We start from the raw sequence: 25,152 nt of genomic DNA, 5'->3' as shown, positions 1-25,152 counted from the left end.
GCAGACTGAGAGACAGCTTCTTCCATCAGGCCATCAGACTGCTGAACACGTCATAGACACCTCAGCTTCACTACTGGAACTTTAACATTATGCACTCCATACTGTACAGTAATGCCACTGTTTTGCACATGTCTCACTCTGTATATTTTATTTTATTTATTTTATATATTCTATTTATTGTTTACTCTATTTAATTTGTAAAATATGTGTACACACACACACACACACACGTAGAAAAATATTTAGTATACACATCCAGAAATGCATATACTATTATATACTGTACATATATTTATTAGTTTCAGATGTAGCCATTCTTGTATTTTGCTTGTTTACATTATTGTATTTTGCACAACTCTGTTGCTTGTGAAGCTCGCACACAAGAATTTCACTCACATGTGCTGTACCAATGTACCTGCACATGTGATGTGACAATAAAAGTGATTTGATTTGATTTGACATACAGTGGGGCAAAAAAGTATTTAGTCAGCCACCGATTGTGCAAGTTCCCCCACTTAAAATGATGACAGAGGTCAGTAATTTGCACCAGAGGTACACTTCAACTGTGAGAGACAGAATGTGAAAAAAAAATCCATGAATTCACATGGTAGGATTTGTAAAGAATTTATTCGTAAATTAGGGTGGAAAATAAGTATTTGGTCACCTCAAACAAGGAAAATCTCTGACTCTCACAGACCTGTAACGTCTTCTGTAAGAAGCTTTTCTGTCCCCCACTCGTTACCTGTATGAATGGCACCTGTTTGAACTCATCATCTGTATAAAAGACACCTGTCCACAGCCTCAAACAGTCAGACTCCAAACTCCGCCATGGCCAAGACCAAAGAGCTTTCGAAGGACACCAGGAAAAGTATTGTAGACCTGCACCAGACTGGGAAGAGTGAATCTACAATAGGCAAGCAGCTTGGTGTGAAAAAATCAACTGTGGGAGCAATCATCAGAAAATGGAAGACATACAAGACCACTGATCTCCCTCGATCTGGGGCTCCACGCAAGATCTCATCCCGTGGGGTCAAAATGATCATGAGAACGGTGAGCAAAGATCCCAGAACCACACGGGGGGACCTGGTGAATGACCTGCAGAGAGCTGGGACCAAAGTAACAAAGGTCACCATCGGTAACACACTACAACGGCAGGGAATCAAATCCCGCAGTGCCAGACGTGTTCCGCTGCTGAAGCCAGTGCATGTCCAGGCCCGTCTGAAGTTTGCCAGAGAGCACATGGATGATACAGCAGAGGATTGGGAGAATGTCATGTGGTCAGATGAAACCAAAGTAGAACTTTTTGGTATAAACTCAACTCGTCGTGTTTGGAGGACGAAGAATACTGAGTTGCATCCCAAGAACACCATACCTACTGTGAAGCATGGGGGTGGAAACATCATGCTATGGGGCTGTTTTTCTGCCAAGGGGACAGGACGACTGATCCGTGTTAAGGACAGAATGAATGGGGCCATGTATCGTGAGATTTTGAGCCAAAACCTCCTTCCATCAGTGAGAACTTTGAAGATGAAACGAGGCTGGGTCTTCCAACATGACAATGATCCAAAACACACCGCCCGGGCAACAAAGGAGTGGCTCCGTAAGAAGCATTTGAAAGTCCTGGAGTGGCCTAGCCAGTCTCCAGACCTCAACCCCATAGAAAATCTGTGGCGGGAGTTGAAAGTCCGTGTTGCTCGGCGACAGCCCCAAAACATCACTGCTCTCGAGAAGATCTGCATGGAGGAATGGGCCAAAATACCAGCTACTGTGTGTGCAAACCTGGTAAAGACCTATTGTAAACGTTTGACCTCTGTTATTGCCAACAAAGGTTATGTTACAAAGTATTGAGTTGTATTTTTGTTATTGACCAAATACTTATTTTCCACCCTGATTTACCAATAAATTCTTTACAAATCCTACCATGTGGATTCATGGATTTTTTTTTCACATTCTGTCTCTCACAGTTGAAGTGTACCTCTGGTGCAAATTACTGACCTCTGTCATCATTTTAGGTGGGGGAACTTGCACAATCGGTGGCTAACTAAATACTTTTTTGCCCCACTGTATTAGAAGCTGGCAGGACATGAAGAATACCAGGTACTCTAATCCTCTGAGACAGACATGAAATTGTGCTGATCCTAATTAGCAATTTACACCTCAAATTAAGTCATAATCGGGCTCAGACAAGTTCATGCTGTAATTTGTGCGACATTTAAACATTTATGGCGGTTTTAATGGTTAATCACTGGACTGTTATTGTCTGCTGTGCTTGATTTGTCTTGTGAACCTTATAATACGCCTTAAATACGTTTCACAAGAATTCTAATCCAATTAAATTTTAAAGTTATGCAGCTCCATATCACAACAAGAGTTGTCTAAAGCAGCTTTACACTGTAAGGTAAAGACTCTACAATAATACAAAGAAAACCTCCAGAATTAGACAACCCTCTATGAGCAAGCACTTGGTGACAGTGGGAAGGAAAAACTCCCTTTTGACAGGAAGAAATCTCCGGCAGAACCGGGCTCAGGGAGGGGCGGCCATCTGCTGTAACTGGTGGGTGAGAGAAGGAGCTAGTAGTTGAATTTCTGCCAGTCATCTGATTATTGTAGCATCTTTATCCTACCATGCATTGGCTTCTGGCGACTGTTACTTTGATTTGGTGCGATAATCAATAAACCTGAACTGGGCTGGATTGAATTAGCTGGCTCTGCGACTAGCAGCCATTTCTACACACTCCGCCTCCTGCCCTCTTGCAGAAAGTTTTCAAATTTGCAAGAAGCAAAGCATCCCCACTGAAACAGTACAAGTAAATCTTCATTTTATGGGCACAGAGAACATAAAATAGTTCTGAAAAACCTTGAAAACTTTGTTCATTTCTTTCCATTCTTGTCCATGTCTTATATTTCAGAGCCTCAAGCCAAATTACAAATTACAAAAAGGGGTCAGTTTGTCTTAATTACGCATGTTTCCCATGTTCCTAATGAAGTCTTTGATGGGAGATAGCGTATCAGTATAATGTTAAAGTCCATTTATGCAAACAAGTCAACCATGATGTGAACTGCAGGCATATTTTTCTTAACCAATCTTCCAATGAGCACAAACTGGAATTTCCATCCTCTTAAATGATTAAAAAATTATTTCCACCTGCTTAAATTATTCTGCTTGCACCTGTGTATTACAAAGACATCCGTGGTTACTTCCACAGAAGTAAAGTGAAATTAATTAATGAAAGACCAAGACAGACTTTAAATTCATTTGAAAGCCTGATGCTTAACATCGTCCACCCCAGCTGTGAAACTCAGAAACCAGTCTTGTTATCATCTATCGTCCACCTGGGCCTTACACAGAGTTTCTGTCTGATTTCTCAGACTTTATATCTAATTTAGTTCTGAGCTCAGATAAAATAATTATTGTGGGTGATTTTAACATCCATGTAGATGCTAAAAATAACAGCCTCAACATGGCATTTAATCTGTTATTAGACTCAATTGGCTTCTCTCAAAATGTAAAAGAACCCACCCACCACTTTAATCACACTCTAGATCTTGTTTTAACATATGGCATAGAAACTGAACATTTAACAGTGTTTCCTGAAAACCCTCTCCTGTCTGATCATTTCCTGATAACATTTACATTTACAATAATTGATTACACAGCGGTGGAGAGTAGACTTTATCACAGTAGATGTCTTTCTGAAAGCGCTGTAACTAAGTTTAAGAATATAATCCACCCACTGTTATCATCTTCAATGCCCTGTACCAACACAGAGCAGAGCAGCTATCTGAACGCTACCCCAACAGAGGTCGATCATCTTGTTAATAATTTTACCTCCTCACTACGTACGACTCTGGATACTGTAGCTCCTGTGAAAACTAAGGTCTTAAATCAGAAGTACCTGACTCCATGGTATAATTCTCAAACACGTACCCTAAAGCAAATGACTCGTAATCTGGAGAGGAAATGGCGTGTCACAAATTTAGAAGATCATCATTTAGCCTGGAGAAATAGTTTGCTGCTTTATAGGAAAGCCCTCCGCAAAGCCAGAACATCTTACTATTCATCACTGATTGAAGAAAATAAGAACAACCCCAGGTTTCTCTTCAGCTCTGTAGCCAGGCTGACAAACAGTCAGAGCGCTAACTAGTAATGACTTCATGAACTTCTTCACAAATAAAATTTTTATCATTAGAGAAAAAATTACCAACAATCATCCCGCAGATGTAATATTATCTACAGCTACTCTTAGTACCATTGATGTTAAGTTAGACTCTTTTTCTCCAATTGATCTTTCTGAGTTAACTTCAATAATTACTTCCTCCAAACCATCAACGTGTCTTTTAGACCCCATTCCTACAAAACTGCTCAAAGAAGTCCTGCCATTAATTAATTCTTCGATCTTAAATATGATCAACCTATCTCTAATAATCGGCTATGTACCACAGGCCTTCAAGCTGGCTGTAGTTAAACCTTTACTCAAAAAGCCATCTCTAGACCCAGCAGTCTTAGCTAATTACAGGCCAATCTCCAACCTTCCTTTCATATCAAACATCCTTGAAAGAGTAGTTGTCAAACAGCTAACAGATCATCTGCAGAGGAATGGTTTATTTGAAGAGTTTCAGTCAGGTTTCAGAGCTCATCACAGCACAGAAACAGCTTTAGTGAAGGTTACAAATGATCTTCTTATGGCCTCTGACAGTGGACTCATCTCTGTGCTTGTCCTGCTAGACCTTAGTGCAGCATTCGATACTGTTGACCATAATATTCTAATAGAGCGATTAGAACATGCTGTAGGTATTACAGGTACTGCACTGCAGTGGTTTGTATCATATCTATCTAATAGACTCCAGTTTGTTCATGTAAATGGAGAGTCCTCTTCACACACTGAGGTTAATTATGGAGTTCCACAGGGTTCAGTGCTAGGACCAATTCTGTTTACATTATACATGCTTCCCTTAGGCAGTATCATTAGAAGACATAGCATACATTTTCACTGCTATGCCGATGACACCCAGCTCTATCTGTCCATGAAGCCAGATAACACACACCAATTAGTTAAACTGCAGGAATGTCTTAAAGACATAAAGACCTGGATGGCCGCTAACTTTCTGCTTCTTAATTCAGATAAAACTGAGGTTATTGTACTCGGCCCTGAAAATCTTAGAAATATGGTATCTAAGCAGATTCTTACTCTGGATGGCATTACCTTGGCCTCCAGTAACACTGTGAGGAACCTTGGAGTCATTTTTGACCAGGACATGTCCTTCAACACACATATTAAACAAATATGTAAGACTGCTTTCTTCCATTTGCGCAACATCTCTAAAATTAGAAATATCCTGTCTCAGAGTGACGCTGAAAAACTAGTTCATGCATTTATTACTTCCAGGCTGGACGACTGTAATTCATTATTATCAGGATGTCCAAAAAACGCACTGAAAAGCCTTCAGTTAATCCAAAATGCTGCAGCAAGAGTCCTGACAGGGACTAGAAAGAGAGAGCATATTTCTCCTGTTTTGGCTTCCCTTCATTGGCTTCCTGTTAAATCCAGAATTGAATTCAAAATCCTGCTCTTCACATACAAGGTCTTAAATAATCAGGCCCCATCGTATCTTAATGACCTTGTAGTACCATATCACCCTATTAGAGCACTTCGCTCTCGCTCTGCAGGCCTACTTGTTGTTCCTAGAGTATTTAAAAGTAGAATGGGAGGCAGAGCCTTCAGTTTTCAGGCCCCTCTTCTGTGGAACCAGCTTCCAGTTTGGATTCGGGAGACAGACACTATCTCTACTTTTCAGATAAGGCTTAAAACTTTCCTTTTTGCTAAAGCATATAGTTAGGGCTGGACCAGGTGACCCTGAATCCTCCCTTAGTTATGCTGCAATAGACGTAGGCTGCCGGGGATTCCCATGATGCATTGAGTTTTTCCTTTCCAGTCACCTTTCTCACTCACTATGTGTTAATAGACCTCTCTGCATTGAATCATATCTGTTATTAACCTCTGTCTCTCTTCCACAGCATGTCTTTTATCCTGTCTTCCTTCTCTCACCCCAACCGGTCGCCTTGAGGCGACTGTTGTTGTGATTTGGCGCTATATAAATAAAACTGAATTGAATTGAATTGAAAGGTGTATATTCATCACGACACGTGAACACAAAGGCAGTCGGGTAGAATCATTTATTTGGTAGCTTTACACAAGAGAAACAAAACAGGCACACAAAACAACGCACATAATTAACACGTTAAACCTGAACACATGATGCAGACTGAACATGAAAAAAGCTCAAAGCGCAGTTGTGGCATGATAGCACACAGTCTGTAATAATCTGCCACTGCAGCAGCTGTTTGCGTGTTACAGCTCCTCAGCTACAGCCACAAGCAACTAGTGTCACAGCTGGTGTGCAAGCAGGCACAGTGTGAAGCAGAGCATGGCATACAGGATAATCTATAAAGTAGCTGCAGGATGTCATAGACTGGCATTCTGAATTTTTTGGGAATATTTTTTTAGCCTTTAAAGCAAATAGGAAAGTTGAGTGTGAGGGTCAGCTTGTCTGGATCACAATGAAACGCCCCAACAGCTTCTCCCTGATATCCAAGCTGCCCACAGGATTAATGCCACTGAGCCTCTTAATACGCTGACATTTTCTCCACTCCAGCACGAGGATGACTTTTACTGTGAAATGCCTCAACAACTCTTTGAGTTCATTAGAGAGAAATTCCCTCCGGCATTATCAGTAGAATAAAATTAATGTTGTTGATGAACTAAAAATTGAATCAAATTAAATATTTTAAAAAAGAATGTATATGAAAGATGCAAATGAGCGCCATGTGCCTTTATTATTCTTGAGTCTGCATCTAGACGTCTCAGCGTTAGTGTTTAGGCCACTGCCATACTCGTTTTAAGGAGCTGCTCTCAAGAGGCTTCTTCACTAAAAAGAAATGGAGATGTGATTAAAAAACAATTTTGCCATTTTCATAAAGGAGTCAGTGATGTTTGACTTCCTGCTGCCAGCTTCCTGTGGCTAATCAAGGAATTAATGGTAGTTTTAGCATAATTGGTCAGAACTTGGTTTCTATAGCAACACGTCTTGCTCTGGCTACAGGGATGGGTTGTAGCAGTCACATTAGACAGACACCCAGTGCTGCTGCTTTGTTTGTGGTTGTAGCTGAGCAGTGACTTTTTTTTCTACAGTGCCTTATAATACAAAAAATAAAAAATAAATGTTTTCACCACTGAAACATGAGCAATATAACTGGGCTTCATAAAACTGTCAGAGTTAAACCCTTTGTGACACGAATCAAAACAGAACCACAGGAAGCTATCGAGTACAAGAACACATATAAATCACAATAAGATAGAGAATATAGAGGCAGAGTTTTGCATTGTAAGCCACACGTATAGTTTGCAACATAGCTTTTGCTTCTCCTGAGTTGTCATCAGGCAATACTGACCACAAGAACACTTTTTTCTGACATCATTAATACATTCACAAAAAAATCAACAGTGATAACAAAGTCACAGGCCACTGTACAGTAAACATCCTCTGTCCATGACACTTGAGCTAGCATGCTTCAATTCTAAAACACGTTTAGATTATTTAATAAAAAGTACACAAAAGTAGTTCCTCTAACCCAGAGTATGGTTACGCCGAGCTCACAACATGATTTCAAATTTATGATGCCGGGGGCCTTCTCGAGGCTCTTCTCAAATACTAGAACAGTTCTGTACATGTTGACAAAGGCATGAACGGGTAACACATTCAACTTGTACTACAACAGTGACTGTGTAGCAATAAAGATGGCATTAAAAAAAGCAACACGAAACAGAGCAAAGATCCAAAACATTCTAACTGTAACATAAAGTACTGTGCAAAGGTTTCAGGCACTGTTTCTCCCTTATTATCCTGCAACAGCTGCTGTATGTGCGACAGAGATTTGGGGTCAAAACTACGACGCAAGTTCAACACACCCTGGATATTTTTCAATTTGCTTTACTGCTTTACACTTTTATGATATGTTACGGACCAGCCGCTCACAGTTTCAAACTGCTGCTAGAATGGCTAAGGCATCTTTTCTTTCCAAAGTCATTTTGGCTAATGGTCACAACCCCCGTATGCTATTTAAAAAATTTAATTCTGTTGTTAATCCCGGTCCTGATATGCCTTTACTGTATTCACAAGCTCTTTGTGAGCGTTTTCAAATTCTTTTTTTAGATAAGGTTTTATCCCTTAAGCTTTCCTTTTCGTCTGCCTCTTATCCTGTCTTTTCCTCTGAGTGTAATTCAACTTTTCATCAATTTGAGCCCGTGTCGCTTTCGACTCTGAAGCAGCTGGTTGATCAACTAAAAAACACCAATGTTGTGTTTGATATTCTCCCATCACGCATTGCTAAGGGCTGCTTTGATGTAATTGGACCGAGCATTGTATTCTTAATGAATTTTTCTCTACTCTCTGGATCTGTCCCACTGGCCTTTAAGCATGCTGTAGTCCAGCCTATTCTGAAAAAGAAGAATCTTGATTGTTATGATCTTTTGAACTATCGACCAATCTCTAAGCTTCCGTTTCTGTCCAAGATCCTGGAGCGACTAGTTCTCTCTCAGCTTCAGGCGTTCTTAGACGCGAACAACATTGCAGAGAAATTTCAGTCTGCCTTTAAGCCACAGCACAGCACTGAAACGGCCTTGCTTAGAGTTCTCAATGACCTATTTGTAAGCATTGACTCTGGACGCTCTGTGGTCCTGGTTTTATTGGACCTTTCCTCTGCTTTTGATATGGTTGATCATAGCATTCTTCTATTAAGACTTGAGCATACTGTGGGTATAAGAGGCACTGCCCTCAACTGGTTTAAATCTTATCTTGCTGACAGGTCTTTTTCGGTTAATTTGGGCAACTTCTCATCTTCCTCGGTACCTGTACGCTGTGGTGTGCCTCAAGGATCTGTATTAGGCCCTATTCTCTTTTCGCTATATCTGCTCCCTCTTGGAGCAATTTTTGAGAAGTATAATATTGCCTTTCATTGCTATGCTGATGATATACAGATTTATTTTGAGATTACTGACGATCTTGCTATGTCTTTTCACTATTTTCATGAATGCATGCGTGACATTAAAGGTTGGTTCAAGAGTAATTCTCTTGTCCTGAACGAAAAGAAAATGGAGATCGTGGTGTTTGATAGTAAAATCCCCCACGACCAACTGTGCGCTGCTCCTATATAAACATCTAGCACGAAAAGGCAAAACGAGAGTAATGCTGCATTTGTAATAAAGCAACTGACTGCAATGCTGTGGCGAGAGGTTTGCTGTGATTGCAGCAACACTGCATCACTCTGTATTCAGTTTCCCTGTAAGAAAAATGTAAATATGAATCTGGCCCTGCGTCATTATTCATGAGTTTTTTGGGGGAGCTCCTCCTCTTTAATTGCTGCATTTTAGAGAAACCAAACCATGTGCAAAGAAATGCATGTTGGGTACTTTTGTCATCCACATTGGCGGTATCTCTCTCTCTCTGTTGTTTTACTTCAGATGTTGCGCAAATTGTGATTAGTACCATTTCTAGAACTCGTTTTCTGTTCCACTTGTGTGATTTCATTTTAGTTCTTCAAACTCTGTCAGTATCATCTTCCTCCTCCCTCAATATATCTGTGGTTTCATTTAATATCACATTCACTTCATATTATTTCACTTAATTTGTGGACGTTCTAAGGTTACCCTGTAATTTTAACAACTTCCATTTGTTTCACAGGGGGCACACTTTCTGCTCGGCTGGAAAATCATCAGTTGCCAAAGGCAGCTGATTAGAGCCTTTGATACTGATTCATCCACGATCACCACTGCCAGCCTCGACAATCTAACATTCACACCTACCTACACACAGTAATTGGCTGTGGTGTGTGTGGGGGCGTGCAAGCAGCTTTTTTTTCCTTTTCCTTTTGTCTCCTGTGATGCAAAGTAGTTTTTTTAAGCATAACCGTGGTTTTTAGCACATTACGAGATACACGCTCCATATTTATCAGCTTTACTGGCATCAATCACCAAGACTAACCACTGATTGGAAAATATTTGTAATGACTTTCTAATGAATAGAAAGAACTTCAGCATATTAGAATGAAATTATTAAATGGTATTTGTGCTTTTTTTATTCATCATTTTATGCCACTTAAATGTTTTAGAAGTTTCATAGTATTAATGAGTTTGAGGTAGTTGACCAGTAGCTTCCAGTATGAATCTGAATTTGCTTACATTTGTACATTTGCATGATTGTGGAGGTAGCGTTTCGATTGTTCTTTAAAGGCAGTTTTTCAGTGACTGCTGGATGTCTTCCATTAAAATATTCACGTTTGCTAAGAGGTGCAAAACTAATACACTGATGAAGTGTTTTAGATATTTTGTGGTGTAGTTTGTCATTCATAATCATTCACTGGCGCCTATGCAGCATCCTTTATGCTACACTTTTCCCTCCATTTGATGCGATCTATCAAGATAATGTAATGTTTTATTCTCATGTACTGTTTACACAAAACCCTAGGCTACGTGGAACAAATTTCATATCACAAGACGCAAAGCTGAGCTATATTAACTGCCAGATGATTGAATACAAAGGCTAACACAATATCTAATCTGTCTTAGTTTATCTTCCAATATTTTTGGGGGGTGTTTCTATTAATAAGGCTCATAGTGGTTTGTTTAAACATGTTAATTTTCACTCTGGTTGTTTTATCAGATGACTAATATTTGGCTGTTGTGCCATATCAGTTTTGGGATAAACAGGCTAAGTGTACAAAGTGCAATGAAGAGCTGAAAAACATTTTTTGTAACAAAAATGTCTTTGTGTGCTCAGCACAAAGGCTGGATAATGAGATACACAGACAGAAAAAAGGCTATTAGTCTAATTCTTATTTCAAATAAATAGAGACAAAATACCGACCAAGCCTTATGACGGCAAAGATCGTGCATGGATCTTAAATTAGGTCTGTATATTTAGCCTGCATAAATACTGGCATTGTTATCTTTTGATGTGGTCACACGTCTTTGTGGCTCCACACGTGATCAGCCAAACCTTTTGGTAGCAGGGCGAGGACAGACGACAGGACCTGCTTACCTTATTGGATGTTTGTGGTTCAGATACAGGAAAATAATATGAAAGTGACCAATATAGTCAGATTGTCTTTGGTTTATGGACTGTTAGAAGGGTTAGTTAGTCATACTGTTATTTTCATTTCAACTCCTAAAACTTATTTTAATTGTAGAAAATTAACATGTGTACTCTCTAACCATCATTTTAAAGTGTAACCATATTTAACCTGTGACATCAGATAGTTAATGACTGTGTCCTTCATGGGGCGGTAGTGTAACAGTATGGCTTTGTTTCGGGTTTCTCTTGCTAACACTGTAATTATTCAGTTATCCCACACCTGATACGGTGAAATTGCCAGTGAACTAACTTTTTCTGATTCTTCTTCATTACTGCTTTTCTTATTGACAGCAGTCATTTCTAACTCTTGATCCGTAAGCGCCCTTCCCGAGTGGACCACCGCACTCTCGACTCTTGCACTCCTATTCACCTCAGCCGTGTCATTCAACTTGTTGTCATTATGGACTCGATTTCTTAGTCCCAACACAAAATGGTTGTGATTAACAACTTCTCTAGAAACAGTACCTTCACAAGGTGCTTGCACAGACCTTCTTTTCCTCCTCCACCCAACAATTCTGCTCCACAGCTGGCTCTGCACAATGCAACAAAAAGGCCTGGACTTGCATATCGCCTCGAAGCCCCTCTTAAAATTCTCATTGTAGTAGCCATAGATGATGGGGTTGACGCTGGAGTTCGAGAAAGCTAGCCAGTGTGCGAAGGGGAAGATGTAGCTGGTCAGAAGGTCTAGCTGGTTCCCATCCAAGTCTGCATAGTCTGTTATCATCATGAGGGTCCAGAGAGGCAACCAGGACAACATGAAAAGCAAAGCTACCAGAATGAGCATCTTTATCACCTTTATCTTTTTCCTCGATACCCTCGGATGAGCGTGTCTCCTGCTTCCTTCCTGGACTGTAACATTGGCCAGGTGCGGCTCCTTGTTTGCAAACACAGAAGAACACAGTTTGACTCCAATGCTTATGTACATCAGTGAGATTACTGTGAGGGGCAGCAGGTAGATGTGTGCAAACAAAACCACTGTGTAGACATTTCTCATCCGAGGGTTGGCAAAGTTTTCGTAGCAGGTGTACAAGGGCAATGTCTGATTGAAGTTGTTATTATATATCATGTAATGGAAAGGGACTTTCTCCACAGTCAGGGCAACTGCAGCAGGACACATGAAGGCCACAGCTAACACCCAGATCGAGACGATGGCTAATTTGGCAACGAACACCGTCAGCTTGGGTCGTAGTGGGTACACAATACAGCGAAACCTGCAGGGGACAAGGAAACAAAAGAAGCATTGTTATGAATTAATGAAATAAACTTGTGGGTTTTCAGAGATAAATATCATAACTTGTTTAATTAATTTTTTTTTAACCCTGTGAGATAAATCCATTACATCACAACTGTTTTACAGGAAGAAGAAAAGAAAAAGTGTAAATTGTTTCCGATGTGTCATTCCTATGTAAAAAGTCTGTGGTTGTATATCAATTGCATTTAATTTTTTCATGTTTGTTAAAAAGTAGTTTTAGGTATGAAATGATTTCCTAGAGGTAGAGCATGCAATACTTTCAACTTCTGGCCAAAAACTTTCTATTCCAAGGTAGTAGGCAACCTGTCTCAAACACTTGCGGTCTGACTTTTACCGACTGCAGTCTTTGTCAAACTGGCAAAGGTTTTCAAATAATTAGTGTTTAATTTAAAAACACAGACAGACTGTGTATTGCATTTGCACATTTTGCATTAGTCTGTGCAAAATAGCAAAAGACACATCTCTCTGCAATATGGGACTTGACTCAACTGGCTGACTACTGGTAGCATTCTGGTTATTTCTATATGAAATCAAGGTTGTCCTAAAAGCAGTGTCCATTTAATATTGCAGTTCAGTTGCTCTCCTGCAGAAACTGCATCATTGAGGAGGAACTTCTTTTTCATATGTATGTCATTTTAGTTGGATTCTAGTTGGAGTAGCTAATTTGAATTTCTGTGAATGTAGATGACAACACTCATCTCAATTTTTGCTGATTTATAACCGTTAATTGATGTATTATCAGACAGATTTTATGTCATTTTGAACTTAACTCCATTCAGTCACAGACCTATTATCAGACTGACTGCGTCTGCTTGCCATTTTGTTGTTGTCTTAATGCACCAAGGTCACGCTGAAGATGACAAATGAATATGAGTGGATGCAGATCTGATCTTCATTTTCAAAAAACAAAAAAACAAAACAGATTTCAAAGGCAACAGGATCACAAGTTGACTGCACATCCTTGCATTAATGTTGGTTGCAAGTTCCTAGAGTGATCTTAGCAATAAGTGACAAAATAAAGCTGTTAAATATTTGGGGTTTTTGTCAGTCTGGGTATGGCTGGTTGGACTGTCCAACTTAAATGTATAAATAAAAACAACGGCGTTCCCAGAAAGGTTCGGGTCCTCTGTAAAATGTAAAAATAAAACTGAACGCAGTGACTTGCAAATCTCACATTTTATTCACAGTAGGCTATAACACAGAAAATGCATCAAATACTTAAACTGAGACAATTTCACATTTAATGGAAGATATCAGCTCAATTTGATACACTTTTCATACCATCAATAGGCCAAAGGTGTATATTTGTCCGCTGCTGTTAGTAAATAGTATTGTTCTAAAATGAAATAGGAATAGAGCAAACATTGCACCACTAGAATTATTATTAGAATTTTTATATATTTGTCCATTAATTATTTCACTGTTATTGTGTTATATTCCATCAAGAACCAAAGAACAATGTGCACTTACCTTTCAACAGCAATAGCCACAAGGGTGAAGACTGATGCAGACACTGACACGCCCTGCACAAAGCCGCTCATCTTACACACAGTGTTGGAGAAGGGCCAACCTGTTAAGAAAGTAACATCATTGACAATACAAGGAAATAACTGTCCCAGTGATTTTAGAAATCCTTAACATCAGTCTGATTATATTGCTGCAGGAAGAAAATTGAGGTTGGCAATCAGTTTTTAGACTTCATGCTGTACAATCTTGGACAATGCCATGTCTTTGTTGTCAAACGACAGTAGACACACAAAGTGAGACGTGGCATTTAGAATGGAAGACGTATCCGTTCACATTTTTCTTCCTTCCGCTTCACGGTGATTGTTTCATTTTTCAGCGGCAGCAGAAACAGAGTCTTCAAACACAGCTGAGAGCGTGACTATAGCCTCCCAATTTCTTTTCTATGATGAACGGCAAATTGCTCGAATTGAGCGCGATGGGATTGTAGCAGTGGGTTGGTGTGCTGAAAAAATTTGAAATCAATTGACAGTGACCTCGGGGTGTTGGAAAATTGCAGCTCTATAGGCAAACATTTCATGTCAAATAATACTGTACCTTCCTCACTCCATTGCACACCATCAGGCAGAGGACGTGTGAGGTGCTAAATACCTCTATATGATTATGGATTACAACAGTGCATAATAATGTTGATACTTTTCCAGCATTGTATGTAATTTCTGCAGGACAAATAAGCAGGTGAAATTTCTGAGTTCAAGCAAAGCGGCATTTTCTCCCTGCAGAAACTTGCTGTGGCTAAGAATCCTTGTGTAAGAATGATCATTAGAGCTTATAGGCTGAAAATCCCAAAGTGCTAAAAACAAGAAAACACAAACAAAAGATTTTGTAAGTGTTACAGGAAAAATGTTTCTATGTTTCTTTACCTTCTTTTAAATGTGCAAGCATGCCCTTTTGTCTATGGTTAGATTAGTTTAGAATTATCTTTTTAGACTTTCTCAGCAAAGACATACTGTTTTGGGACATATTGTTTTAGATTGTTTTATCTCTCACAGCCTTCTCCCAGCTCTCTGCTGACGAGACTAGCGCCACATATGGAGTTGTTTATTTTATTTGTTTTGTATTTTCTTATCCTGTTCTCACTGTCTTTCCTATAAAAATTACCAAGCCACTGTGCATGGTGTGAGTTGTCCTTAGCAGCTCACCCGTGTACACGTTTGATAAAGAAAGTAACTTTGTCTCATTGTGTCTTTATTTCTCCTGGGTTTTTTTTACAGAGTTTTCCCCCAACATTTCTTGGTCCTTCGAGCCGGAGCGCCTCCATCGTGTCCCATCTCCGTGACCAGTCCACGTTGCTCGTCTGTCGACAGCCCACACACTAGGTGTGTGGTCAAAGACCAAGGGCGTTAAATTCGAGTCTTGGCCAACGTTCTTAGAAAGCGACCCACGGTGGTGGGGCCCGATCGAGGTGGACCAGACCCGGCGACACTGACCAGGTAGATACAGACACACTGACACAATCTTGCGTAAAATCGTATTTTAAATTCAGGGAATTTAAAATAGCGAAAGTAGCTCGTCGCGACTGGAAGCTCCCCACTTCTGTGGGTTTAAAGTAGCTCGTCGGCTGGTAGCTTGGAGCTCGTCGACTGGAAGCTCCCCACTTCTGTGGGTTTAAAGTAGCTCGTCGGCTGGTAGCTTGGAGCTCGTCGACTGGAAGCTCCCCACTCTTGTGGGTTAGGTTTGGAGCTCTGAGTAGCTCCCCCAGCTGGGTCAAGGGAATAAGTAGCTCGTCTACAGAAAGACTGGCAGCTCCCCTTATTATAAGGGTTCCGAATAAGTGTGAATGTGAATGTATGTGTGTGTATTGTTGTAACTAACGGAGCAAGCTGACTTTTCACGGTCCAATAAGAGACTGAGCCGCTCCTACTGTGTTTTTCTTTCACTGCTGTTCGCTGAAGTGCTGGTGGTTTGGGAGAACGGTCGAGTTCCGCCTCGTAAAGTTCACACCGCTTTTGGAAATAGTCCGAAAGTAGAAGGGCGTGTGAGCAACCACTCTCATTCCTCATACCAGCGAAGGTGGATAGCAGCTGTATTGCCAGTGTATAAATAAATAAATAAAAATAAATAACTAAATAAATAAATAAATAAATAAATACATAAGTAAGATACACTAAATAATAAAAATTGAAAAATGGGGAATAAAACCTCTAAACCTCTTGCCAATAATGGGCAGTATACACAAAAGTTCATTAATGACGAACAGTGGATAGAAAATAAATATCCAGGTGCAGGAAAAATCAGCGCAAGGAGATGGCGTAATCCTAAAAAGACGTCATGTCCTGGGTGGGAGGGTACGTGCAGCCCCGCAGCTTTAACGCAGCTCAAAGATAGCTTATTAAAGGAAATAAGTGCAACCACAAATCTTAGAAAGAAAGGAAAACGCACAAATGAATTAACTTTCCTAGATGCATGGAAAAAAGAGCAACAGAGACGTGCTGAGAATAGAGAAAAGAGACAGAATAAAAAACAAAAGCAAAGCTGTGAGGTGCCTGAAGCAACGGCTGCAGCCCCTCCCCCCTATGTTACTGCCTCTGCATCAACTCCCAAGCAAACAGACAAAGATGCAGCTGTGAATAACCCTTACGGTTCAGTGCAGGCAGATTTAGCTAAAATGTCATTAACACATGCACCTGAAGCAGATATAGGGGAAGATCATGTAGGCAGGGAAATATGGCCTGACCCCCCAAGCCCCCCAGGAGTATTTCCATTAATAAGTTCACCTAACCCCAGATATGGTCAGCCGATTGGACCTATGGGGCATCAAGACGCACACCCCACAATTCTTGTGTTTAGACCATGGTCACATGAGGATCGCAAAAATGTTCTTAAAGATGTCCCGCCCCTGCATGACGGTTTTGACACATGGAAGAGAGCAGTTGAAGCAATTAGGACTCAGTGGTATTTAAACGGTCATGAAATGTACCAGGTACTCCAAGATCTTTTAGGCTTGAAGTTTGGCTCAGTGAAAGGCTCTTTCACTGGGGGGGCAATTAATAATCCTTTAGATTCTTTAGTGGTCGGCAACGGACCACAACCCCTGCGTGCAGGTGACCCTGAATTAGAAGGCCAACTACATAATTTCTATGAACGTGTGAAACTACAGCTGGCCCCCAAGCCAAACTACAATAAAATAGGAGAGGTGAAACAGAAAGAAAATGAAACTGCATCAGACTTTTTAGACCGCCTGCGCCCAGTTTTTAGGCAGCATTCAGGTTTAGATTATGCCGATGGCGATGCAACGCCATTCCAGCAGCAATTAAAAAATGCGTTTCTAAATGGCCTGCTCCCACCAATCAGAGCACATGTAGAGAAACATTGGGTCACAATGAACACTGGCAACCTGCCAGATGCCCTGTTACATGCTGAACACGCCACAAAAGTGCACAAACAGAAAAATAAGGCTGACGTCTTCACCATAGATTCAGAGACAGGTTTCCTTGCATTTTCGGGAGGCTATCAGAGACAGAAAGGGAAGCAAGGTAATCGACAGCAAGGCCGCAGACACAGAAACAGAGACAGCAGATATGAAAGAGACAATGCCTGTTTCAACTGTGGAAAACGAGGTCACTTTGAACGAGAGTGCAGAAGTAAGCCACAGACACATAATAGTAGGAGGAACAATGACAGGCAAAACAGTGGCGAATCTATGGAGAACAATGACATGTGACTAGAAAACACACAAGACATGAACATTGATGAGGGAGGGGAAGTTTTTAACATAGAACAATTGCTATTAGGGTCAGAATACAAACCAACGCTGCTAATCCATGTGAACGGGCAACCAATCCAAATGTTATGCGACACAGGAGCATGTAAAACGGTTTTGAGGCAGGCACCTAAGAACTTACAGTACTCAAAAGATACATTAGTTGTGAAGTCAGCCACAGGCCACACCACTGTACAACAACTAACTGCCCCCTTAGAACTAATGCATACCGAAAGTGGCCGCAGGTGCTTCATTAAATGCATATATGACCCGTCATGCCCAGTAAACCTTCTAGGAAGAGACGCTCTGACAAAACTCAAGATAGGCGTGATACCGGAAGAGAATGGCATGATTGCTGAATGCATGCTAAATGACAACACACCAGAGCCAGATAGCATTAACACGGCATACAGCAGCAACGTGTGTCTCTCTCAAGGCCACGGTGTCCCACATTATTACTGGACTCTCGAACTGCTAGAGCTCACAAAACTACACAATGTGGCCCGCAAATATACACCCGCCACATCCTCTTTTCAGAAACCCACCGAGTATCACAACACGTTGAGATTTAAACAAACTCCAGGCCCAGACCCACTTTATGATCAGCAAGTGTGGAAGCTAGGGCAACAGAGTTTGACTTTACAACACCTGTATGTCACAAAGTCGGGAAATGCAGTGTGCTCAGTAATCCAATCAGCAGCCGTGAAGGCTTTGAACCGCATGCCTAAGCCACACGTGTCTGTAGCGCATAACATTGACTCAGAGTGGAAGGATTTAGGAAAAGTATTAGCCAGGGTTGAAGCAGACACTTATGAAAAAACGGAAGACACTCATGAAGGCTGGCTTCAAGGCCGCCGGACGGGTTGTTTCCGACACACACTGGGTTGGCTGGTCGCAGTCAGGCCCGCTGTACACCTAGCCGATGCCGCTGAAACACATGCACAATTAACTGAATGACATCAGGCAGCACTAGCTCAGCTGCCTAAAACTCTCTGGTCTACAGGCCCTGCTGATGTAGGCCTTATAAAAAATGCAGATGAAGTAAGAGTAAAACCTCTCTCAAAACACAGACCACTGATATCTCAATACCCACTCACTACTGAGGCTAGACATGGCATTCGCCCAGTGATAGCAGACATGGAAAAGGCAGGAATTTTAATAAAAACAAAGTCAGCCACCTGTAACACTCCTATCTTTCCTGTTAAAAAAGCTATCACGGGTGCATACCGTCTAGTACATGACCTGAGAGCTATAAACGAAGTGACTGAACAAATCCCACCTGTGGTTGCTAATCCACACACTATTTTAAATCAGGTCACACCGAACAGTGGTTCTCAGTAATCGACCTTTCAAACGCTTTTTTCTCAGTTCCACTACATCCAGACTCACAGCCATTGTTTGGCTTCACCTTTGAGGGTCAGAGGTACACATACACTCGTTTGCCCCAGGGTTTCCAGAATAGCCCAACCCTCTATGCAGAAGCACTGAAGAAGTCAATGTCTAGCTGTAAGCTCCCACAGCTAGGTCAATACTTGCTGTATGTAGATGACATTTTAATAACCGGTCACACACAGCAGGCGTGCAAAGACAACACACTTGCTGTGCTACAGCATTTGGCTGAACAGGGCCACAAAGTCTCAAAACACAAACTGCAGCTGTGGAGTGATAACGTTACATATCTCGGACACACACTCACAGGCCAGGGCAAAACACTGCTGGGAACCAGAAAGCTGGCAGTGCAAAACACACCCAAACCTAAAACAAAACAACAGATGATGAGTTTTTTAGGTTTGTGTAATTTCTGTAGAGCTTGGATTCCAGAGTATGCACTAACAGTTCAGCCACTCCAGGACATGATTTATGGCAAAAACCTCGCTTTGCGCGACACAATAACGTGGACGGTAGAGGCAGACACAGCATTTACTAACCTAAAGGTGGCTTTACAAACAAATGTAGTCCTGGCCCTGCCTGATTATGACAAGCCTTTCGTGCTGCATGTTGATGGGGGGGCCGGCTACATGAAGGCAGTTCTGACACAGGCTTTTGGTGACAAACAGCGCCCTTTAGCATTCTACTCGTGTAAGTTAGACGCTGTAGTTTCGGGTCTGCCGACTTGCGTCCAAAGCTGTGCAGCAGCCACAGAAGCAGTAAAGAAGTCAGCAGACATTGTCTTAGGGCACAAATTAGTTGTGAAGGTCCCGCATGCTGTCACATCTATACTGCTGCAAGCCAATCTCTCTTACCTGACTCATGCCAGACAGCTATCGTATGTAGGCATTTTACTATCACAGTCTCACATCACACTGGAAAAATGTGGCACACTGAATCCAGGGACTCTAGTGAGCACACCAGCTGATGGAGATGTGCACAACTGCCATGCAGAATTAGACAAAGACACCAAACCCCGCCCTGACATCCATGCTGAGCCACAAGCTGGTTTTACTGATGTCTTTGTGGACGGATCGGCCTCTAAAGACAACACAGGCCGAAATTGTGTAGGTTACGCAGTAACCACAGATAGTAGAATAATAGAAGCGAAAACACTTTCTTCTTCATATTCTGCACAGAGCGCTGAGCTGATAGCTGTTATTCGTGCATGTGAAATACACAAAGATAAACAAATAAACGTTTATACAGACAGCCAGTATGTTTTCTCTGCTGTGCATCATTTTGCAAAGCTCTGGCAAAACAGAGGAATGATTACATCAACCGGTAAACCAGTCCAGCATGGCAGCCTCTTACAACGCCTGCTGACTGTAATAAATTTACCACAACTCGCATTGTGTAAATGTGCAGCACACAAAACTGATGGCTCTTTTATTACTACAGGCAACAATTTTGCTGACAGTGCCGCAAAACAGGCGGCACAAAAGACAAACATGACATTGATGGCAGTAAACACGCATCAGATTCCACTGGATGTGTTGCAAAGTGAACAAAAAGCAGCAAGCACAGCAGAGCAGGCAAAATGGCTAAAACACGGTGCAGTTCTGACAAACGATTTAATGATGTGTTATGGCAAGCCAGTGTTGCCGAAAATCGCTCCACAAGATGGCGGCATTAGTGACTCATGGCTGTACGCATTTGTCATCGGGGGGAATGACCTGTATTGTCAACTCTCATTTCTACACTGTAAATTTTGAAACTTCAGCAAAACAATTTGTCAGAACGTGCATGACGTGTCAAAAATATAATGCTCAGGGTAACCTGCGACCAAGAAGAGGCCGTTTTCCAACTCCGCCTCATCCTTTTCACACAATTCATATGGATTTTATTGAACTAAGCGAATGTCAAGGGTCAAAATACGCCCTAGTGGTTATAGACGTGTTCTCAAAGTGGCCGGAAATCTATCCAGTGAAAAGGGCAGATGCAATTTCAGTAGCAAAGTGCCTGTGCAATCACTTCATACCCACATATGGCATTCCAGCTTTGATACGATCAGACAACGGCACTCATTTTGTAAATGATGTCATCACTAAGGTCTCTGAAGCACTCGGTTTCAGCATAAAACACCACTGTGCTTATCACCCTCAGAGCGCAGGCCTTGTAGAGAGAACTAACGGCACTATAAAACAAAGGCTCAGGAAATGCATGGCAGAAACAGGAAGGCCGTGGCCTGAATGTTTGGGTTTAGTGAAGATGTGGATGCGCTTAACACAAGGCTCCCATAAACTAACTCCATTTGAAATCATTCATGGCAGGCCGTTTCCACTGCCTATTACCAGTCAACCAATAGACAAAGCAATCAGAGAAAACACATTAGCAGAATGGATGTCTAAGCTGTTAGAAAACAAAGAGATCATTGTACATAATCAACAACCTGATGATGTTTCTCCAGTGTCTTGCAGACTAAAGCCCGGTGACTGGGTTCTGATCAAGGTGCTCCAAAGGAAAAACTGGAGCACACCCAGGTGGGAGGGGCCATACCAAGTCCTCCTCACTACACCGACCGCTTGCAAAATTGCGGAACGACCATCCTGGATCCATCAGAGTCACTGCAGGCGAGTCAGTGAAGCCATCTAAACACAGCTGACGGCAGGCTTGCCCACTTGTTGTGATCTCGCCCGGTGGAGGGGTCAGCTTTCCTGGCCGGGGGGTCTACTCGCGACAGGAGGGTGTGTCCCGTCGTCATGAGGTGGTGGCTCTTAACAACTGCAGCGGCCCTGACCATGGCCGGGCTCCTCACCTTTGCTTCCGTGAGGGACAACAAGTCACGCTATATGGAGAAAAGGCAGACACTGTATGACAAAGGAAAGTACACCAAGTTTCCCCATGGCTACGCCACTAACTTCTGGTGGCAGTTTATGAACACTACAGCTCACTTGAATAACAAAACTGACTGCTATGCATGTACCCATATGCCCCTATCCTCACAGACGTCTGGCCTGTGGCCGTACAGCATACCTGAAGATCGCAGTTGGTGCCTGTTGGGCCTGGCAACACATCCAGGCTACGGTACTCTTTGGTCCAAAGCCAACTACAGCATCCCAGCGAAAGCAACCTGGAGGTCATCATCACCCACAAATGTGAACTGTTCCGGACAGACCTACCTACTGACCTGGCCCCAAGTCTCAGACCCGCTGCCTGATGTAATTCTACTGAACAAACTGAACGCATCACAACTGCCAGTATGTGTGATGAACAATGGATCGCGGGCAGTGGGGGAGCTGCCTACTCACCTATGTAAGTACATATACACTTTCTGCCCACCAAGGAACGAGAGGAAGTGTATGGCCTGTTCAATCAACGCCACCTGTGCCAGTAACACGACGCTGATGAGCCTCAACTGTCGCTCCGACTACAGCTACCGAATGCCACTACAAACAAAGACTCAGTACCAGACAGGATGTGCACGGACGGCACCCAGCAGTAGAGGAACCAGAGTTTTGGCTGACTGGTACTTCCTATGTGGCAATAAGGCTTATCTGTCACTCCCTGAAGGTTGGGGGGGGTCTGTGCGCCCTGGTGCAATTATCAGATCACGTCTTCTTCATGCAAAGTGTTGCACATCACCCAAGCAGCCGACAGAGACGTGAAGTGGACATCGCCTCACCCAATTCTTTCGGCATTACAGTGGACACTGGAGTGCCGGGAGAGTTTCGCATCTGGGGAGGAGGAGTGAAATTCTTACAGAGCTTGATCCCCGGCATTGGAGTTGCCGAGGTGCGGGATCATGTGGAAATCAACCGATATGCTCTGCTACGACACATCAACTTGACCAAGACCCTGGGAACCGCCTTAGCAGGAGAACAGCAGGCCATCAGAACGATGGTGCTGCAGAACAGACTGACACTAGACCTGCTAACAGCATCACAAGGAGGAGTTTGCAAGCTGATCGGGGAAACATGTTGCACTTTTATCCCTGATGGATACGAAAATGGAGGAGACATTTATGACGCTTTGCAGAATTTGACCGCTCTGCAAAAATATGTCACTGACCACACACCTGGAGCAGCTACAGCACAAGGCTGGCTGGACTGGCTGTTCAGCGGTTCATGGCTGGCTGCTGTAGCAAAGCCATTTTTCCTTCTAGGTCTCATCATGATAGCACTGCTCATATTAGTGTTGTGTGTGTTGCCATGCCTAAGAGTAATGATTTCAAAGATGATAACAACTACAATGACTGCTTATGTTGCCGTGCCTGAAGAAGACCAGCATCCCGTTGCAATTCTGTTAGAGGAGAACTTGTAATAACTGCTAATGAATGACGTGGTGATTAAAAATGACTTGTCAAGTGATCACGCACTGATTAAAACATTAGTAGGTTATGCAGGTTTTCATCCTTTTATTTTTTGAAGTTTTCAGTTTTAAACATAAAGTTTTTCATTTTAAATATAAAGTTTTCATCCTTTTATTTTTTGAAGTTCTCATTCTTTTATTTTTTGAAGTTTTCATTTTAAATATGAAGTTTTCATCATTTTACATATAAAGTTTTCAATTTAAGGTTTGCATCTTTTTAAATATAAGGTTTTCATCCTTGTATTTTTTGAAGTTTTCATTTTACATATTAGGTTTTCATCATTTTTAAATACAAAGTTTTCATTTTAGTTTTCATCCTTTTATTTTTTGTAGTTTTCGTTTTAAAATATAAGGTTTTTATCCTTTATTTTTTGTAGTTTTAGTTTTATTATTTTTTCTTGTTTATTCCACTTGTTATTTCATTTACTATGATTTTCATTTACTATGTTTTTCTTTTTATTATTTTCTTTTGTTTTATTCTTTAGACCAAATGACTTCCATTTCTGCTATGCTGACATTTTGAAAATTAAAAAATTGCTTAAGATACTTAATAAATAACCTTCACAGACAATTGTTGTATACATTTAAAATAAGTTAAAACAGGAGGGAATGTTACAGGAAAAATGATTCTATGTTTCTTTACCTTCTTTTAAATGTACAAAGATGCCTTTTGTCTGCCCTCTGCCTATGGTTAGATTAGTTTAGAATTATCTTTTTAGACTTTCCCAGCAAACACATCTTGTTTCTGGGACATATTGTTTTAGATTGTTTTATCTTCCCTAGCTCTCTGCTGACGAGACTAGCACCATATATGGAGTTGTTTTATTTTATCTGTTTATTATTTGTTATCCTGTTCTCACTGTCTCTGTGCTCTGTGCCTATAAAAATTACCAAGCCACTGTGCATGGTGTGAGTTGTTCTTCGCAGCTCACCCGTGTACACGTTTGATAAAGAAAGTAACTTTGTCTCATTGTGTCTTTATTTCTCCTGGGTTTTTTTACAGAGTTTTCCCCCAACAGGGGGAAAGTCACAGCAGTTAAAGGTAATGATATTTGGATCACTATCATTCTATCCCCTGACTAAGTCATTGAAAACTACTGAAAGGCATATTTAAATAACTCCTTAATGCTACCGTATTTTCCACACTATAAGGCGCGCTTAAAATCCTTTAGTTTTCTCAAAAATTGACAGTGCACCTTATAATTTGGCTACTGTTGTCGGGAGCCTCGCAGAGTAATCTGGGTCCAAAACTGAGGATGAATGCTAACTTTTAGCACTCGATAAAAGTTAACGTGAGGGTTCCCGATGGTTAGAGACAAATGCAAACATATGGCAGGATGCTGTAAACAGACCAAACTTCAGTCAGGAGAACAACTGAGATAATCCATCCACAATACGAGGTTAGTCATTAATATACTGCAACAGCAAGGGAATAGAGCAGCTGCCAGAGAATTCAACATTAATGAATCAAACTTCTGAAGTGGGGGAAGCAAGAAGAATGAATTAAGTAAAGTTTGACCTTTCTGACTGTTTTGTTTCGCTTAATGCGCCTTATAATCTGGTGCGCCTTATGGTCCGAAAAATACGGTACATTCAGCTAACTGTCTTTAATGTACTACCAAAATGTTGCAAGATATCCTATAAGATCAGCTGGTTTCCAATAACAAATGGCAGAGACTGGGATGGCTCAGGTGACTGTGGAGAGGATATAAAGCCATATTTTACATAGGTTTAGTGATAAAATGTA

The 25,152-nt window shown here is 41.4% G+C and overlaps 1 protein-coding gene and 1 pseudogene across 2 annotated transcripts in view; one reads left to right on the top strand and one right to left on the bottom strand.

Moving 5' to 3' along the window:
• Window positions 1-11,392: 11,392 nt before the first annotated feature.
• npffr1l2 (neuropeptide FF receptor 1 like 2) overlaps window positions 11,393-25,152 on the bottom strand; it is a 32,841-nt gene continuing 19,081 nt past the window's right edge. Inside the window, exons 2-3 of the mRNA XM_085293459.1 lie at window positions 13,910-14,009; window positions 11,393-12,398 (exon numbers count right to left, since the gene is read on the bottom strand). Coding sequence (XP_085149585.1) covers window positions 11,393-12,398; window positions 13,910-14,009 — 1,106 coding nt within the window. The remainder of the gene's footprint in view (window positions 12,399-13,909; window positions 14,010-25,152) is intronic.
• On the top strand, window positions 15,214-24,411 carry LOC146561986 (uncharacterized; annotated as a pseudogene). Its single transcript, XR_014894596.1, has 2 exons — window positions 15,214-15,396; window positions 21,505-24,411. The product of XR_014894596.1 is annotated as an uncharacterized LOC146561986 (transcript).

The sequence above is a fragment of the Mchenga conophoros genome, linkage group LG12 (assembly GCF_057382185.1).
Source record: "Mchenga conophoros isolate Kocher_MC1m ecotype Shallow Benthic linkage group LG12, M_conophoros_male_GT1.1, whole genome shotgun sequence".
Classification (NCBI taxonomy): Eukaryota; Metazoa; Chordata; class Actinopteri; order Cichliformes; family Cichlidae; genus Mchenga; species Mchenga conophoros.
This window is presented reverse-complemented; position numbering and strand designations above follow the sequence as displayed.